Source organism: Crotalus tigris, unplaced genomic scaffold (genome assembly GCF_016545835.1).
Source record: "Crotalus tigris isolate CLP2741 ecotype Arizona unplaced genomic scaffold, ASM1654583v1 scf7180000017568.12009008, whole genome shotgun sequence".
Classification (NCBI taxonomy): Eukaryota; Metazoa; Chordata; class Lepidosauria; order Squamata; family Viperidae; genus Crotalus; species Crotalus tigris.
The window spans coordinates 6,227,607-6,248,333 of record NW_024096478.1 but is presented as its reverse complement, the minus strand read 5'-3'; the positions used below and the strand labels follow the sequence as shown (position 1 = coordinate 6,248,333).

Genomic DNA, 20,727 nt, shown 5'->3' with positions numbered 1-20,727 from the left:
CAACATTTGGGTACTTGGCAACTGGCATGTATTTACAACAGTTGTAAGGGTCACATGATCGCCATTGGCAACCTTCTTAGAAGGCTTCTGACAAGCAAAGTCAATGGGGGAAACCAGGTTTGTTCAGTGATCATAGGATATACTTAACTACCACTGTGATTCACTTAACAGCTGTGGCAAAAAAGGTTGTAAATCAGGCATAACTCATTTAGTGATTGCCTCACTTAATAATAATAATAATAGTAGTAGTAGTAGTAGTAGTAGTAGTAGTAGTAGTAGTAGTAGTAAAGTTGGAAGGGACCTTGGAGGTCAATCTAGTCCAACCCCCTGCTCAGGCAGGAAACTCTATATCATTTCGGACAAATGGCTGTCCAGTCTCTTCTTAAAAACTTCCAGTGTTGGAGCATTCACCGCTTCTGGAGGCAAGTTGTTCCACTGGTTAATTGTTCTAACTGTCAGGAAGTTTCTCCTTAGTTCTAGGTTGCTTCTCTCCTTGATTAGTTTCCACCCATTGCTTCTTGTCCTGCCTTCAGCCACTTTGGAGAATAGCTTGACTCCCTCTTCTTTGTGGCAGACCCTGAGATATTGCTATCATGTCCTTTCTCGTCCTTCTCTTCATTAAATGAAGATAGATAGTGATAGAAGGTCTTGTCCCAATTGTGGTTATATGTCAAGGATTACCTATAGTTTACAGTCCAATGCTATATATATATATATATGTGTGTGTGTGTGTGTGTGTGTGTGTGTGTGTGTGTGTGTGTGTGTATGTGTATGTGTATATATATATATATATATATATATATATATATATATATATATATATATATATGTAGGTCTTTAGTTATTCAGGTTTTCTCCCACGTAAAATTGGAAGTGTCTTGGCGACGTTTCGATGAAGACCCATTCGTCATCTTCAGGCTGGTGTTTTCGGCTTCATGGGGGTATAAACTTATTGGATGGGAGCTTGGCTGTGTTCTGTTGGGTGGAAGTGTGTTCTGATTGGTTAGGGGCTTGGCTGTGCTCTGATTGAATGGGAGGTTGGCTGTGCTCTGATTGAATGGGGGAGTGTTCTGTTTAGGTGGGGGCTTTGTTGTACTCAGGTTAGTCTGAGTTGCAGGGCGATGTGAGATGGTGAGCTGCATTGCTTCTGTTTGGCTTCGCATTTGTGGTCATGTCTCATCTTCATGGTGGGTGTCAGTTTGCTTCATGTATGGATTGGAGGGGTTTAAAGTGGCTAATGATGCAACTGTGGTCTGGCTTCTGGTTTGTGGTCGTGCCTCATCATCGGTTTGGGTTTGCTTTTTGCGTGGATGTGTGGTGGTGACATCCTGTGTGGTATATATATATATATTCTGCCACTTAAAAGAACATTTCTCATTCTTTTCATATGATTGGGTCTGTTTTTATTTTTCATGCTAGCTTTTCCTCGTGCTTCTTTACAATTTGGCTTAAGAATCTAAATATTTGAAATATTCATTTTGACAGCACAGAGTTCTTCACCTGTTCAGGGCAATGATATAGAATCAAAGAGTAAAGTCAGTCAGAAATTTGGAGCTGAATTTAGATTTCCACTATTGAGTTTCAAAATTCTACCCTCTAATAGGATCTCACTGGCTTTCAAAATCCATGCTTAACAATCGAATCTACTTTCGGCCTGATCTTAAGAACTGCTAAGTACTCTCTTCCTCTGCTATAACTCTAGAAACCTCTGATGAATAAAAAACAATATAATGTTATCAATGTTATGGGTTTGAAACTATTAGAGTGGTACCTCGGTATGCATCATGAATTGGTTCTGGGAGGTGTAGCGAGTATCAAAAATGATGAGTACCAAACAAATTTTTCCTGTAAGGAATAATGTAGTGAGTCACAAGGCAGCCGACACTGACAAGTTCTAACTTGTGCATTGAATACCAAACAAATGATAAGTACCGGGACAAAATTTTCGCATCAAAAAACATATGAGTATCAAATTTGATGAGTTTCAAAGCAATTGAATATCAAGATACTACTGTAATTTAAAAAAATCTGTGGTGCTGTTTTCATTTTTAGAAGGGAGAAAACTGAAATGTGCAAGAAATCTCCAGGTCATACTGTAAGTATGTCTTTCATTTTTGCACATCTCAAACTGTTCTGAAGTGCCATGAAGAATGTGAAAAGGCTCCATTGTGGCACTTAGGGCTGCGTTACCAGTGAGTACTTAATCCTTAAAGCAAACATATAGGCACATACCTCCCTAAACAATTATATTTGACATGGGCATATCTGGCAGCGATTTCTGAAGGCTGCATCAAGATGGGGGTGGGGTTTTTTTGGTTTGGTTTTTTTTTTTTTTTTTTTTTTTTTTTGCAACAAGGTAAAATGTCTGCAATCCTTCAAACAAATGAGCAGCAACTGTCTTTTTACCAGGGTGTACAATTTGTTGATTTTCTGGGAAGGTGTCAAGTTTGCTCAGTGAAGTAATAATCAAATTCTGATCAGGAAAATCCTTTGTAAACTCCAGCACACTTTGGCACACTTACCATACAGTATTTTATATGAAAGCAGTTAGCTTTTTTTGGTCTGACAAACTGGGAAAAAGTATGGTAAAGCATATACAGTAAAAGTAAAATTCATTTTAAAAACATGACCCAAAACTTAGAGGTAGTATAAATACACGTCAGGTAAATTAGACTCTCAGTAAATTATCAAACTCTGTCCATCAATTTTATGCACTGTAATCAGATATAAGAATAGAAATATTTTAACATCCCTCCCCCTTCTGCACTATATAAATACAATTTCCATAAGAAGGATAAGTCAGAATGGAGTTTTTAATGAATACTCTTGCTAATTTCCAGCAATATTGTAAAACTGTTCAATGTAATTGTCCATTACTTGAAAGGATATAATTTGAGTCAGTGCCCTGTTCTGTGATGTTTTAATTGAACTGATGGATTAATTAATTAGGAAAATGCAGGGTCAATCCACCATTTAATTTGCTCTCATTGTGATTTGTATGAAGTAAATGTGTAATCTGATGAACATTTAAGCAGGCTTCCTACTATACATGGGTCCTATTCCCACATATAATATTACACAGCAGAGTAGGGCAAGGGGAATTAATCTGATGTCAGAAATGTCATGACATAGATCCCACTTCTTTTCTACACACGCTTCTATATTATTTACATGTGCCAAAGAGGCAGAGCTTGCAATATAACAGTGCTCTCTTTAGTCTGCTGAGAACATGTAAATGCCACTGATATGACAGATCATTTATTTTGAATTTCTATCATAATGCTCATTATAGCCCTCTTCACTGGCAGTCCAGAAGAGAAAAAAATGTATTGGATGCCTACATTAGATCCCTCTCCGACAGTTTTGTTTTCTGCATGAAAAAACAGCACATATGTTTGTTGGACAGTGAAAATAACTCTCTGAAAGGGAACTATAGGTATCTTCAAGAACATTATCTCATTCTTCCTTGTTCAGTACAGGTAGTCCTCGACTTACAACAGTTCATTTAGTGACCATTAAAAGTTGCAACAGCACTGAAAAAAGTGATTTATGACTGTTTTTCACACTTATGAGCATCCCCCGTGGTCACATGGTTTACATCTGGATGCTTGACAACTGACCCACATTTATGACAGTTGCAATGTGATCCCCTTTTGCGACCTTCTGACAAGCGAAGTCAATGGGGAAGCCAGATTCATTAACAACCGTGTTACTAATTTAAGAACTGCAGTGATTCATTTAACAAATGTGGCGAGAAAAGGGGTAAAATGGAGCAAAACTCAGTTAACAAATTTCTCACTTAGCAACATAAAATTTGGGCTCAATTGTGGTCATAAGTTGAGGTCTATCTGTATAAACAGGCCTGAAAAAGAGAAGATAAGGATGTATGGGGGGGAGCTGGCCTCCTATACAATACTTCTCACCACACACATTCTCTGGAATGCCTGAAGATAGCTTATTTCACATAATGACCCTGGCAAAATGTAGGTTAAAAACACTATATTCTTACCTCACTGTTTGTGTCAAAGGAGATGCTGTCCACCTTCTTGACAAACAGAATGCCTGTTCAGTGGTTATGTTTCCAATTGTGTAGAGCTCTATTTTTAAGCATCCCTGTGTATTTGCTATCAAGACATCCCAGGCTCCATCTGCCAATTCCTTCTTGGGACTATTGCCCACTTCTCCAGTCCTATCTACTGCAATGATCAAAATTCTAGCCGATGATGTTAAGCTGAGAAACAGTGTGAAGAAGAGAACTGATGAGCAACAGGCAAGAGGAATTTTATCTTCTATCGAAACAGGAGATTTAAAGATAAGGAACTGTTAGCTAGCTTTCCAGGGTAACTCTGCCAACCATCTACTGGAGAAACAAAATCACAACAATTATCAAGATCTCAATTTGGAAATAGTTACAACAGTTTTCCAGAGGCTGCATTTCACATGCTTTAATGACAACACCTATCATTAGACCAACTGCTTTTCAGACTAGAAATTTACACACTAATAATTATCAGAATATTTCAAGTCAATGTTTAGAAGAAACATCAATGCTTTGAGTAGACCTGTCTTAGTATGGACCAAGTATAGGATATTTGCTGTATCGCGAGACTTCTATAAATTTTCTATAAATCTGCTCCTATAAAAGCTCAACCCCCCCCCTTTTAAAAAAAGAAGAAAGTAAATCAACTATTATCAACCTTAAACAGTTAAATATTTTATTTTGAATAGCTTTTGAAAAGAGATACGCACTTTTAAAGGGGAAAAAATGAAAGTTCCAAGTCTCTGGACTGGTTATGCTGTCAATGACTAATTGTGGCAAGATGGTTTCATGTTCTGCAGCGAATTTCTCAGTCATTTAGTTGTCTTGGCGTGGAAGATGGTATGAGAACTGATTTAGGACACTTCATTCACACATGTGAGGATATATAGATCAGACACAGACCTCTCACAGCAGTTCAAGGGGGAAATGACGGCATAGCCTCTGCCCTTGACTTTGATGGTAAAGTACAAGCAAATACCAATTGGGAGCACATGGTTCTTACATCCCTAAATTTAGATCTATGAAACCAGGACAGAAATTCTTCAAGGATTACAACTAAAAATCAGTGAGATTACACTAGATTCTTCTGGATTCTAAAGAATAGCTTTTGTGGGCTGAGGTTTTTTCCTTTCTTTCTTTCTTTTCAGAATTAGCACGGCAGACTCCACCTTCATGCTGATCTGCAGCAAAGTAAAAGGTTAGCAGGTAATATGCTGACAGCAGTACCAGCCTACCTTTCGTTGATGCATATCACTTAATCGATTTCTTAATTTTCCCATATTTTCACACACTATCATGAGTAGTTATAGGACAACAACTCAGCATATTGTATTGCCACTGAAACAACTGAGGGAAGAATGAAGTGCTCCTGAAATGGTAATTTGAGTAAAGTATGACTCAGGACATTTTTGGAAGCTACCCACCCTAAAAAAGCTTACATAGTTTCACATAGTTGTGGATTATTAAATCACAGAAAGACAATGAATCCAGCATGGATCAGGCATTTCTTCCACCCACAATAAATCACTTATATTCAGCTCAGGAGAAAGTGTGGAAGATGGAGATAGAGTGAGGAGGACTTAAATGTGAGACAAGTGTTATTGAAGTGGACGAAATGCTTCTAATGCAATTTTCTCTTCCCGTACAGTTCAACTATCTGTAAAATGTATGAGCACAATAAAACCCTTTCATGTGCATTTTCATCAGCTGATGTGGAGGGGCAATATGGACACCAAGGGATGGCTTCAAGATACTAAGCAAAGCTTCTAAAAGAGGGCTGGGCTGTATTCCTTATAAGCATAAACTTTCACATACAAGTTATAGCGGTAAAGGGTTTATTCATGTGGTAAGAACATATATATTACACAATTATTGTAACCCACAAAGCCCATTATCTGGGGGGAAATCTACCCCTTTTTATCTTCTGGGGATGGGAGGGGTAAGCGATGTGTGCAAGATGACATTATTGTGCAAGTGATGCAAATACGGTATGTCAAATATTTCATTTGTATTATGATGTGACTGATAGAAACTACATGTGTGCCGTGATGTGTACAATGACATTGTGACTTTTCTCAGGTGGCTATGCCTTCCTTCCTCATGTCCAACTATCTTCACAAGACTCACATATCACAGTAGTATGGGCTGGCAAAATGATGAGAAGATCTCCAAGACAGGGTGAACAGATCATATAGCATGAATAAATATACAAGAGGATCTATTTATATTCATGAGATCGTTCTTGTCATTACTACACAACTATATCACTGGTAGGCTTGCTGCTGGCATGCAATGCATCCTTATGCAGAATATTACTTAGCATCACACACACACATCCTGATTGTTAAAGTTTGATAATTTGTGTTTCTGGTGCTGCCTATTCTTAGTTCTCCATATGTATGGTGCCTTCCTCAGCAATGCCCTTGTACAGTATACAATTTTGCACATCAGGTTGTGGCAATCTGTATAACCCAATCACATGCACTATTGAAGAATTGAAGATAAAGATTTCATTCATCTTGATCTTGGATAATATATATGTAACTGCTAAGCTGCCTCCTATCCATAACTTTATCCATTACTTTTTCAATATATAGTCCACAATAAGCTAACAATTACAGTGCTTAAGCTGTGCTCATCAAGAAAATAATCACAAGATCCCATGAATTCACCCAAAATGCTAGACATTATAGAAAATGTCTGCTTTGCTCATAGCATTTTATATTTTTATGCGGCTTAGGTCACAGAGACTATTAGCATTTTGTGATTTAGATATCAATAGTCTGCTTGGTATGTAAAGTATGTTCATGTACTTCCTGTTGTGGTGTTCACAATGTTCAATGTTATGACACTTCCTGGCCTCTTAATGAGCAGTCCAATCACATCAGTTTTTCTGTGGAACAATTTTGAAATACCCAGGTATAGAATTACTACCATAGTTTGGAACTTGTTGCCCAGGAGCTTAATAAAATTACAACAAATGTAGTCTATTCTGAATAGGTTTCATGGATTGGATAATGCTGCATTTTGTCTTCTTCAGGACAATATGAAAAACTGATGCTGGGTGAACATGCTTGTATTTCAGTTTATCTGCTATGCTGTATGCCAGACTTAATTTAAATCCATATATATTTGTAAATTAGGCTTCATGAACAAATAGCATATGATTATCCCAAGTCTCCAAGTCTCTCTTTTGTCAGGTTACTCTGTTCTCCAACAGCCTGTTAATGTTTACCTGAGGAGAAAATATTTTTGTAGACTTGATGACTTTTCTCAGTTATGTATTTTCCCAGTATTTTCATTATTCCACATATTGCCCTGATAACAAGCTTTGCCTTGAGAGGAAATTGCATACTGGACCACCTTATGACATTGTAAATAAAAAATGTGTGTGTATATATGAGATAGAGAGGGGGTGAGGGAGGGAGGGAGGGAGGGGGGGGAGAGAGAGAGAGAGAGAGAGAGAGAGAGAGAGAGAGAGAGAGAGAGAGCAATCCATGATAAGAAAAACAAAACCAGGCTTGTTTTGTTTTGTTCAGGAAGACTGGTGTTTCTGTAGCTTTTTCTCCTTTCATACTCCTGTTTAGACATTTCTAACGCCCACCCTTTTGCTTGTTAGAGCAGCACCTTGATAGAATCAACACAAATTTACAAATAATGTGCAACATTTCATTTTCAAGAATGCTTCATCAAAACAAATGGCACACAAAGCAAAAGGACTAAGAGAAAGGATGGGCAATGTTTGCAATGTGATGTGATGCAACACCACCTCATGACCTTCAGATATGGTGTGCTTCTACCAGAAATGACATGGCTGAATTATTTGGGAGCAAGTGAGGGTGAGGAAAAGAGCATGTGGTTGCACACTGTCAGCATCTGAAATGGTTTCATCTCAAAGGCTACTGGGACAAAGACACAAAATAAACAGATATCGACTACCTTGCCAGTCCTATTGAAGACTTAAAGTTTGAAGACTATTCTGTTGCTATTCTGTCTAGATTGGCTGTGTTTCTCCTGCCACACAACAGATTCCTCTGATTCCAACTAGGCACCATATAAATACTACAAATAGAATAGCCCAAAGCACACATTCTGTTAAAGAGAAATTCCCTGAGGATGGGCTGCAGGACGAGTTCAAAAACTCAGGAGACTAAACCTTTAATCCCAGTGACTGACCCAGATTGGATCCTGTAGATTCCTGAGAGAGTTTTAGCTGAAACACACTAAGTTTAGTAAACAAACTTTCTAGAAAATTGCTTTCTTTGTTTCTCTTTAACTGTAATCTGCCCTTTCTGGATCTGCTTTCATTCAAGTTTTCAATGCTGTGCACATTTCATACAATCAAGGGCCATTTATGCTATTGGAGCCAATGCCCTGCTTAGTGTTTTCTCAAAGGTGTTTTCTCCAAATTAAATAGGACTCAATAACGTTTAATCCCACACAGCATGCATCATTTTTATACTACAACCTAATATCACTGTGTTTGGGAACAGATGAAAAGCTGTCAGGGACAATGGCTGGATTTGGGGCAGGGGCTGTTTGCAAGAGTTATCAAACTTCAACTTGATCACCCTATTTCTGGCACAATCATTCTTTTGATTGCCAAGCAATAATGCTTCAATGCTTTGGATTCAACTTGCTCCTCTGCAACATTTAAAAAAAAAAACAGCTGGAAACTATGATAGCTATGAATGACAACATCCGATGTAGTCATGCCAATCGTAATAAAAATGCAGGAAGGAAGACTAGATGGTACAGACACATTGCACATGGTAAAGAAGGCTCAGTGACAAGGGCAGCCATGCCTTCAGACCCTGATAGCCAGTGACTCTATGGCAGACCAAGAAAAGATGGATGGATCGCATCAAGGAGGACGTGAAATACATGGGTGTTGCTCTTGAAGATGCCCTGGATGGACCCAAATGTAGACAGCTTTGCCGACAAGCGGACCCTGCCATAATGCAAGAATAACACTAAGAAGGAGGAGGAGGAGGACGAGGAAGAGGAGGAGGAGGAGATAGCTAGCAACTATCCACAATAGGAAGTATAACAATGTAAAGATGCGCACACACACACAATGGCTCAATGCTTAAAGACAGCTCCTGCTCACCTAGCATTTCAAAAGGTACCCCTTCAGTGGGAAGATAACAGAATTTTGTGAGCCTCAGCATAGTCGTGCTGGCCATATGACCATGGAAATGTCTTCAGATAATGCTGACTCCCTCAGCCAAGAAATGGGGATGAGCACCGCCCTCTAGAATTGGACCATTATGTGTATGTATGTATGTGTGTGTGTGTGTGCGTGCGTGCGTGCGTGCGTGCGTGTGTGTGTGTGTGTGTGTGTGTAAAAAACAAAAAAAAATCCTTTTCTCCTTTTGCCCACATGCTCTAATTCTTCTGTACAATTCTGTTGGATAAGTGCCCAGTTCTGAAGACATTCATATTTCAGGATGCAACACCCTTTATAACTACAGCCATTATAGGATTCCATGGAAATTTCAAACACTAAATAGAATTAACATACATGATGCATGCACTTTAGTATGAGTTTTCTTGCCCTTTTCAGAAGGAAAAACGTGCTGCATTTGTTTCTTTAAGCATACTGAACAACCATTTCTTAGGGGAAAGGTACATTGATACTTTCCTTCTCATCCCAGGATAGTTTCCCCTCTATAAGTTGCAAGAACACATTTTTCCTTTTATGTCCAACTCCAGGAAGGGTAAGGTTTCTGGCTCTTTCAATAACAAGCCTCTCACCTGACAGGGCACGTTGAAAATTTATGACGGTGCACTCTGAAGCCATAAATATGCCCACAAGAAAGGACCCTTGTGAGTGGCAGAGCTAAGTATTTTCCAAACTCAATGTTTTAAGAAATAGCTAAACATCCCATGACCAATGGGATCATCATTGCTTCAAAGAGATTTTCTTAGACCAGGGGTAGGCAACCTTGGCTCTTTTATGACTCGTGGACTTCAACTCCCAGAATTCCTGAGCCAGCATGGCTGGCTCAGGAATTCTGGGAGTTGAAGTCCACGAGTCATAAAAGAGCCAAGGCTGCCTACCCCTGCCTTAGACAGATAAGGAATTTCACCATAAGGCAAGGAGAAGGAAAGGCCTCTGCAGCTGAGAACTGAGCTCTGGATTGCCACCTGAGTGGCAGCAGAAGTGGGCTGGTGGCAGGTGTCAGGACATGGGAGGCCTGCTTGCAATGGTAAGCAGGAGCAGGGCCCATGGGATAGCTCCAGTCCCCCACCCCCATCCTAGCTCGATTTTTAGGCATGTGCCTTGCCCCAAAACTAGGGGTTATTTTTGGGGTAGGGCTTATATTAGGCCCACCCCCAAAAAATCAAACTATAGCTTATTTTCAGGGTAGGCCTTATTCTGGAGGAAACATGGTAGTAGCAACCTTGTTTTCTGTTTTCGAAGTGTTGTTATTTTAACTAGTTGTGCTCAACTCTTGGCGGACTTTAAAAGCAAGTGCTCACCATGCTATCCTGTGAAGCACAGCTTCTTTCAACTGTTGGATGGTCAACTTTGTATCAGATTTGATGTTATCAAGCCAGCATGTTATTTGCTTGCCCCTTCTTCTTGTTCCACTAACCATTCCTAGCATTGTTTGCCCTCTCCAATAAATTTGCACGCATGACATGGACAAAGTAAATCAGATGTAGTCTTATGATTTTGGCTCCTTAGTGATGTGTCTGGTTTTATACTATTTAACACCTCTCTTGTTAGTTACTTTAGCTGTCCATGGTATACGCAATAATTTCCACCAGCACCACAGCTTTCAAATACAGTACATTAATTTTCTCAGTCAGAAGGTATAATGACAAGGGGCATATTTTTAGTTGTGCCCATTGTAGTGATTGTGAAGCAAAAACTAAGTGTAAAATCACAGAAAGTGCAATCAGTGCTTTTATATATACAAAAAAAAAAAAAAGGCAGACTCTCCCAATGGATTTTGGTCAGAAACAGTTCTTAAACAAAAGATGATTTCAGCTATCATAATTCAAATAATTGCCATCATTTTATCCACTATAATCTTGAATAGATTTGTTGGAAACTAGCAGGATTTTTTTTTTCTTTTTTACTTTTTTGCTTTCATTGAGAAGCAAATGGGTTGTAAACAACATCACAAATAACCAAAATGTATCAAATACCAGTTTCATATTAAAACACAAGCTAACCATTTGATCTAGTTTTGGTTGTTTAATTAACAATTTTTTTCAAAAAAAACCCCTCTTTAACAGACCCTTGTTTGATATAACAATCCTTCAGATAACAAAGTGCTATATCTCTTAACAGCATTTTTTACTTTCTCTACTTTTTATGGAGAGTAGGAAGCTAATGAAATTGAGTAAAATGGTAAAATTGACTTCTTTGGTAAAATAAAATACCTCGTCTAGCTTTTTTTTCTACCTGGAAACCATTTTTGGACTCTTTCCTTAAAAGTGAAAGAAATGCAACTATAATTTTGGGATTTGATGATCAGAACTGTTTATGATTATAGAAATACTGTGTATTATTGTTGATTTTAGAATAAGAGGTTAATGTATTTTATATTTATATCTATATCGAAGAAAGTTGGAAGTTACTCTTTTTCCATGTTCCCCCTTCTTTTTCTTTTCTGCACTTCATATTTTTGTTGAAATTTAATAAAGTTTTCTTTAAAAAAAACAGAATTTTATCCATTCAAAATCTTCAGCTAAATGGCATTCTTAGCGAGGCTAAGCAAAAATTATCACTTAATAATGGGGTTTGAGTGTTTTTCTCATGGATCAGCGGAGCTATCTTTGTTACTTGCCTATAAGTTACTTCCTTTTTTTTCTCCTCTGTTTTTCCCATCAAGATTCTATTCTAGGAAATTTCTTATTAAAATCCTTGAGAACTAATCTGAATCTTCTAATCCAGCTGCTTGAAGCATGACATGCACCATTACTGACTAATAGCTATTTCAAGCAATGAAATCTAGACCTTTCTGTTTTTTCCAGATAGCATAACCAAAACAGCAGTTCTGCCCCAACAGGATATTGTATCTCTGATAACAAAATATCCCAACTAAATACATTTTGCCTTTAGGGAAACAGAGGCACTTAAAAGTCACCTTACCTATTAAAGAATAATTGAGCTAAATGGAGAAAGGTCTTTTCAAAACTCACAAGGCATGATTTAAAGCTAAAAAATTGGCCTTGCCCTTAGATGATCATGATTATGGCCAAATTCTGACATTAATCAAGTTGATTATTACCTATGCCATAGAGAAACAATTTTTTTTGTAATATCCATAATTTCTAAAGCATTGCTGCTTTGCTCTGCCTTTTTTTTTTTTTTTTTTTTTTTGCATGTTGTGGACAATCTGTCCTCCTTTCCTTTTCATTTTCATAGGATCCATTGAGTTGAGTCTAGATTCAGAACTACCAGTAATCTACAGTTAATCAAAACAGAAGTAAAGACTTCCAATCGCTTTCTCACAGACATGTCATCTGAAGAGTGCAGAGAATAAGCATAGTAAAATCTTGAGAGTTGACTCTTAACAAACTCTATTAAGACATGGGTTGAGAAAATTATTATAGCAGAACTTGGAGGTTTTCATTATCAACAAAAATGAGAAAAAAACATTATGTTCTTTTACATTTTCCTGATGCTCACAAGAGTGGGGAAAAAAAAGTTGAAATGCTCTGGGGAGTTTAAAATAGCTCTCAGCTGAAAAAAAAGATTCCAAAGGTCTTCAGCTCAGCAGTCCAGATATTATGCAAAGGAATACAATGCTCATAGTAATAATAATACTGCCACTACTAAGAATAATCATATAGGTCATCAAATAAGAATGGAAATGTACATAATTTTGCAAAGGATGAAGGTTACACTATAATTTCCATTTGATTTGTTTTCAATATTGTTATGCATCTGTATCAATCAAGCTCTCAAAACAAGCAAAAATGTGGGGATGCAGACCATACCTCAAGGTATCTAAAAATCTGATTTGTTTTGAATTACAGCCAAAGGTTATTACTGCTTAGTTTTTCCCTCTGAAGCTGTCCAAAGGAACTAGCCCTTGCCCTCCACTCATCTCTCTCTCCCGCCCCCCTTTTCCTTTTCCTGCACCTGTCAACTCATGTCTGAATATCAACTTTCCATGTAACAGCTCTGGAGAACTGGCAATGGAACCTGAAGCAAATCCAGAAGAAAAGAGAAGAGACATGCTGGAAAAAATCTACAAAGAGACTGTTTAATTGGGCATTGATTTCAGGATTTCACTTTGGTCAAACTACATGACAGGGGTGGCTGAACAGCAGCATGGCTCTAGACACTTTTCCAAAATTCACTTGCATTTTGTCACTGCTCCTCCTCTATTTTTTTTATTATTATTACATTGGCAGCTCACCTTTCCTCCAGGAACTCAGCCCTTCCTCCAATCTTCCCTTCCCTCTCACACACACAAACACAACTGTGTGGAGTATGGGGGACTGGGAGAAAATAACTAACCCAAGGTCACCCAATGAACTTCCATGTTGGCAGGGACAGGGAGAAGACTTGAACCTGGAACTTCCTAGTTCTTAATCCAACACCCACTAGACCACCTTTCTCCCTTCCTTCCTCTGAAGAAAAGCCTTCCTAATCAGGTACTCAAATACACAGAACGGTAATGTTGAAGAGCATTTCTAGCCTGTCCTGATGTCTGTCTAGAAATGCTGATTCCTTTGAAATACAAACTTAACAAATCATCAACTTAGTTGCAAGGAGCCTTTGCAATTTTAGAAAACATGCCCTCACACAGTCTCCCCCACCCCCACCCCACATACACATTTAAATAAAATAAGGATAGCTAGTCTTTGATTACCAGATGAGGGAGCTCTGTGCCAAAGGAGAGACTGCAAATAAACTTTGTTATTGCCAACATAGATTTCTCCATGCCAGGTAAGCTGCCTCAGATTCTGCAATGAACCATGGGAGGGGTGGGGGGTGGGGCTCAGGACACAGCCATTCATGTTCCAGACAGGGAAATATCTGGTGGTTCAGTTAATGCACATGTGCATATATGATATATATACATCTCCCTAATACATAGCATATATCTGAGTTGCATACCACAACCATTCTGAGTTTACACAGGAAATCTCAGTTTCAAATAAGAAACCAAAAGAACTTTAGAATTGTGTTTAAAGACTCACATGGAAATATTCTCTTTGAGATTTGGGGGCAGGAACTTCTTTTTTTAAAGAAGAACATAAACATTTTATTACCAGATGCATGGGGACCACTGTAGTTTAATTGTCACGGAGATTAGCAATTATCTTGTTATGGCTTCAATAATCAGAGCAAACTGGATGAAAAGGCAACAAAACTGTTTTATTTTTTGCACAATTATATACAATGCATGATGGAATGATTTATGTAGCCAGCTCTCTGAAAGAGCCATACAAGGTAAAAACTGTCTCTATAGACAGAAAAGGAGCAAAACTTGAATAAGGGGAAACAGCTACTGTATACAGCTCACTGAATCTAAAATGCTAATGATCAATACCATCAGAGATAAAGTAGTCTGTCAAGTACACAGAGTACAAATTTAACAACCAAAAATAATATAAGGAGTCTGATCAATTTCATGTTTATTCTAGAACTCATTGCATGCAGATTCTTGTGGGCTGTATTTTATCAAAATGGAAGGAGAAAGAATATTGATTGTCTTGGTTACTTTAAATAGTGAAATGCCTTTAAAGTAGTTTGCAAAAAAAAAATATTAAATGGGAATTGCTTGAAAACTTCTTGCTGATTTAAAACCATTAGAGCAATAAATACCTTTACCTTCCCAATATGACTGGATTAGAAGTCAGAGAAGGACAAGTGAAACCATTGACACAGTTAGTGATTAAATTCATCTACCACTTGAAATGAAAAGTTGTTTTATATTATAATGCAACTTTGCCTGAACAGGTCACTCCGTTTAGGTCTCTCGCTGTGATGTCAGCAACAGTTTTAAAAAAATATTCTGATTAATGAGTTTTCCACAACAAGATTTTAAGCAGATAAGATTCCAAATCTATGAGATAGTTTGTGGAAATCTACAATCACGAGGAAAATGTAATGAATGGATAGTAAAAATGGATTAGCTATGCCAATCAAAATTAGGCATAATTTCTATGTAACCTCCTAAACATCTAATATTTGAAGAAAACTGTCATTAGATAACAAAGATTGAAGAAACACTAGAGAAAATTTACACTCTAATATGAAGATATTAAAAGATATGACGATTATCCAAATATGAACAAAGCTCTGATGAAAGTAATAAAGATTAGTTGAGATGATACCAGAACTGTTTCTTAATAGTATACTTTCTAGGTATAAAAAAGCTCGGAGTCAGCTGCAGCAAAGTACATTCTCATCACTAATATGGACAATACAAAAAAGTAAACATTTGACTTTGTGTTATTCCTAAAAACTGTATAGCCCATCCAACTTCTTGCCTCATTTGCAGACAAAAGAGTAAACTGCCAGTATCACTCAATTCCTGCTTGACTTCAGGAATTTCCCTCTAAGGAGCAGTTGATAAGTTCAATATTATTGCTATGCTAAGAGGTAGTTGAGTGTTGTACTACTACATCATCAAAATGAAAAGGAAAAAAAAACACCTCCTTTGGAGTAGTTCCTATAGTGTTTAAAACATGGCTCTCTCATTCAGATCCGATATGCCCTTCTTTAAATATTTCTGTAGCCCATGAATAAAACAACACGAGACTCTTCCCACACTTGAGGTAAAGGCTTGCCCGTTGCTATAGTCGTTATAGTGCAATCCCTGCTCAGGCCCTCTGGCAGCCATAACAATCATGACAATAGGTAGACATTTCTGTTATGCTCGGTCTGATGGGACTTAATGCTACCATGCAACACGGTACCTTTGCAATGCACAAACTCTTCCCCAATAGGGGGACTTCCTTCTTCACAGAGCCATTGGCCAGTCTTGTGTTCATCTGCGTGAATGTCATTGTGATCCCCATTGCAGTCACTTTTCCCATTGCTATTGGAATATCCGTTGACATACATTTTCAAGGCAGACCTCCGGAAGCAGAGGATCTCCTGGAAAGCATATCTGAAGTCCGGGCTTCGACAGTAAATTAAAGGGTTGAAAGCAGAATTGACATATCCCACCCAGTTCAAGAAGATATATACATCTTTGGAAATCAAGGTCTCTTCAATAGCACTCACAATGTGGACAATGAAAAAAGGGAGCCAACACAGAGTGAAAGTACCCATGATAATGCCCAGAGTTTTAAGAGCTTTGTGCTCTTTCAAGCAAAATTTAGATGCTTTCCTATGATTTCCTTTTCCCGCATTTCGCTCCTGATTGGAGTTTTGCTGATGGAATCGTCCTTCGCATTTGTCTATTTTTTTTAGCTGCTTCTGAGCAACCTGGAAGACTCTGGCATAGACAAAAACCATCACCACCAAAGGTACATAGAAGGAGATGACAGAGGAAGTAATAGCATACTCCTGGTTGGTGAAGAAGTCACAGCAGCTCTCATTCAAGTAGCAACTCTCAGCATCTTGCCCTTTGGCTCTGTACCACCGCATCTGGATAGGCAAGAAGGAAGTCAGGATTGATATTACCCAAACCAAGAGGATGGCCATCCTGGCTTTATTTTTGGTCAAAAGGCTTTGATACTTGAAAGGAGAAGTGATGGCAAAGTACCTGTCCACAGCAATGACACACAGCGTCTCAATGCTGGCTGTCACACAGAGGATATCAATTGAGATCCAGAACTCACACCAAAAACTCCCAAACTTCCAGATACGCTGGATGATGTAGCTGGCTCCGAAAGGGACCACCCCGAGGCCCATCAGGAGATCCGCACATGCCAAAGAAGTGATGAAATAGTTAGTGACCGTCTGCAGCCGCTGGAATTTGGCGATGGCCGTGATCACCAACACGTTGCCAAAGACGATGGCCAGCACGATCAACGACATGAGAATGGACATGCCCACCACCCAGCCTTCTCCGGACGTGATGGAATTGTCCGGGCTTTGCCTGCCACTACTGTTGACGCTCAGCGCGAGGTGTACCGAATCGACGGGACTCGGTGTTACCATTGTGCCCTCGAAATAGCCTCGCTTTTTTTTTCTCGGCCGCGGCCGATCCGGGGTTACGAGCAAATCCGCCGGCGCCTCGCCAAGGCGCTGCCGCGCTGGGCTTTCTTTCGGCTCGACAGCTCCCAAGTCCCCGTCCACTTAACCTTTGCAGGCACTCTGCTCCCTGGCACGCTGGAGGAGAAGAGCCGGACTTGGCAAGCGAACCGGGGGGTTGACACGATGGTGCGCCTCATGCAGCCAGCAGCTTGAACAGCGTTTGTCGCGTCCTGTCCTGTCCTCGGCTCGGCTCGCTTTGATCACCTCCCGCGCTCCTCGAAGTAACCCTTGGCGGCTGGAACTTGTCCGGAGCCCGTTATGTTTAGGGAGTTTATAGGAACTCTCACTTGTGACGTAAAGCTACCTTCAGCCAATAGGCTGCCAACAATCAGTCTCTCGCTCTCTCTCTCTCTCTCTCTCACACACACACACACATACACACGCTCTCACACACAGAGTCGGCGGTGGCAGCTGCAGCCTTGTGGCTGCGCTGCTTCCTTACTCCTCTTCGCCTGGTGGCACGGAAAGCTCCCATCTGCGCCGTGGCTACCGATTACAACTCCGTTTCCTCAACAGCCCAAGTAAAGTTAGCGCCTTCTGGCCGCTGGGAAACCCGCAGATCCTGTTGCTGGCTTTTGTTTCTCGCCGGTCATTTGGCTCGGGAAGCCGCTCGACGCTCTCTGGAGAAACAGACAGGAAGATCAGGAAGGGGCCCCCGGGAATGGGGTGGGGGGATACCGGGGAACTGAGATTGTTTTAGCAGGAAATGCGAGCGAGAGTTGATCAAGAACTTGGCGCCCTTTGCGGTGCGTCATCGACCCTCAGGTGCCGGGAGCGTCCAGGCAGGCACCTTCCACGGACGCACCAAAACCCCACCTGGGAACGCCGGGTCGAGTGAAGCCTCAGTCCCACGCGCAGCGTAAACCGAGAGCGTTTCTGACCATGCTTACTGCGATTTTTGCAGCCTCCGTGAGATTGAAGCTGCATGTTTGGCATCCGTTTCCAAACTTTTATCTACTTGTCTTGGGCTGATCCCACCGCCTGGGAAAATGTCCTTATTTTTTATTTGGGAACGACAATGTCCTTATTTTTATTTGGGAACAATTACAGTGTGGTGTTTCTATTTTGTCTCCTTCATCTCGTTGCAGTATTTACTTTTACTGTTAAATATGGTCTATTGTAAGATAAAAGGAGAGTTTTTGTTGTTTTCTTAAAGAAGGAGGAAAAAAGCTACCAATCAGTCTGCAAATAGAATAGTTATGATTGCACTTAAATCCTATCTCAAATATCAGAAGCAAGGGCCCTCTAAATAAAGTTGAAAAAAAATATCAAATGCCTTCCAGTCTATTGATGAAGAAATTGTGAAATGTTCATAAGTTCTCACTAGAAGAGCAAACTAAACAAAACTCTCATTCATCTGTACCAGCCAGTTTCGACACAGCACAGAAAGAACCATCTTGTATTTGTTTGCCAAGTAGGTAATAGATATAAGGAACTTGTCAGACAGAAGAGTTGGGACACCAGTAATTTAATATTATATGCATGATTGAACACACAAGGATTTCTTTAAGCATAAATAGATAAAACCACCAATTTGTCCCACTCTTAATGTTAATTTCTGCCTTTCTTATTTATCAATTTATAGAGTGTGATGAAAGCAAATAAATAAAATTCTTAGCTCATGAACACTTCTGAATAATCACAGCTGGAGAGCAACAACTGAGAGAAGAGGGCTGTGAGATTCCTCAAACCCACCAACTGATGCGCTCCCAGGCAAGACTATAAAATCCTTGAGTGTGATCCAGTAGCAGCACTCTTGTGTTCTAAATTAGTTTAAAACAGTTAACTACAGTAGTATGTGTGGGGATGTGAATAAAACTGCTCAAGCAGCCAGGCTTCCAATAAAAATAAAGCAAGGAGCAGGCAATTACGCTTCATAACCTTTAAAGTACCATAGGGTTTTTTCATTGGTTTAGCTGCAAAAAAAAAAAAATGTGTCTAATCTATAAATAGTTTGAAAGTTATCTTTTTCCCATCTTTTAATCATCACATTGCAGTAGACTGTCTGGTATAATACTGTCTTAATATAACCCCGTATAACTCAACCTCCTGATTATGCAGAATTCTGTTTTCAGGTCTAATCAGCAATGTTTCCTCCAACCATTACCTTATTTGAATGTATCTTTTTGCTTTTTTCAACACACATCTCACCACATCCTCTGATTCTAGCTAAACTTCCTGAATCTACTGATTCTGAATAAAGAATTGAGAAGGGAACAAATTAATCTTGAAATGTTGTTAAAGAATATCAATGTGTTATATAACTATACTATAGTTGCACTGTTTTATTACAGAGACAGGAAAGGGTAGGTGAACAGTTCTGAAGGAGAATTTCATAACAGTAAAATTATAATTTACTTCTAGGCAGAACCAAAAAATATTCATTATCTTCATTTCAGATTAGTAAAATCAGTAAGCACTCAAATTTTATTTCTAGTCAAACTTTGAAAATATTTTCATCTCAGAAAATAATACGGTACTGGATAATATATTAATTATTAATGTGGATGAGATGAAATAGTAGATGGTGATACTGATAATAACTTTTATATAATGTTAAGAACTACCTTATCTTTCTATCAAATGTACTTAATTAGGCTTGGCTCAAATCACACTTCATAATTAGTAATAATTACAAAATATGTCTTCCAACATTCCCATGCATAGTTTTTTGTCTGAGTTCAATGTGTTTGCTTTAAGAAGATGCAAACTTTCCTATTTGGGAAAGTGTGGAAAAATCTGTCACAGAGAAAAGAAATTATTCTTTTATTAATTTTATATTACAAGAGCTCAAGATGGCGTACCTGGCACTTCTTCCTCCCTTTTTCCCGTGAGATAAATCCAATTGAGAGAGGTATTGGTTCAGATTCACCTAGTGAGCTTCCAGAATACAGGGTCTCTATGGTGCCAGGCTGATGCCTTAACTTCAACACTACATAGATTTAAGCAATGGGTAAGTGGAAATTCTGAATGAAATTGGGAAAGTTTCAACTGAACAAGATAAACCCCAACATTTCCTGAAGCTGTCTTTATAAATAATACTCATTCCATAGATATTTGAAAAATCAGTCACATAAATGTATAGTACAGAGTGAACATGATACAGTGATTTACAGCTTTAATCACACAGGTAATGTAAACAAACTTGAAATGTGGAAAATGCAAAATAAATGGCATGACTGGAGCAGCTGGCAACCAGTGTCAAATTTAACCATTAAAACTTTCTGGCATAATATCTAGGAACCTTAGAGGGACATGGTGATTTTTTAAATTGAATTACAGATACCCATACGTTGGATACAACCTTGCTTCATGGATATGGGATGTCAGAGAATATACACAGATGTAGATCAGATGGTATCCACTCTGTTTTAGACAGAAATCATTGCTGGTTGTAATTTTGATACTTATCCATCCCCGTTGGACTCAGGGTGATGCCATTCAGATGTATGGAAAAATAAGCTCCATAAATCTGGTGTGAGTTTCCTTTGGAGTAAACATG

The 20,727-nt window shown here is 38.9% G+C and overlaps 1 protein-coding gene across 1 annotated transcript in view; it reads right to left on the bottom strand.

The window, feature by feature from the left end:
• ADRB2 (adrenoceptor beta 2) overlaps window positions 1–18,375 on the bottom strand; it is a 70,419-nt gene extending 52,044 nt beyond the window's left edge. The window contains exon 1 of the mRNA XM_039352316.1: window positions 15,938–18,375. Coding sequence (XP_039208250.1) covers window positions 15,938–17,129 — 1,192 coding nt within the window. The 5' untranslated portion in view covers window positions 17,130–18,375. The remainder of the gene's footprint in view (window positions 1–15,937) is intronic.
• Between the last annotated feature and the right edge of the window lie 2,352 nt (window positions 18,376–20,727).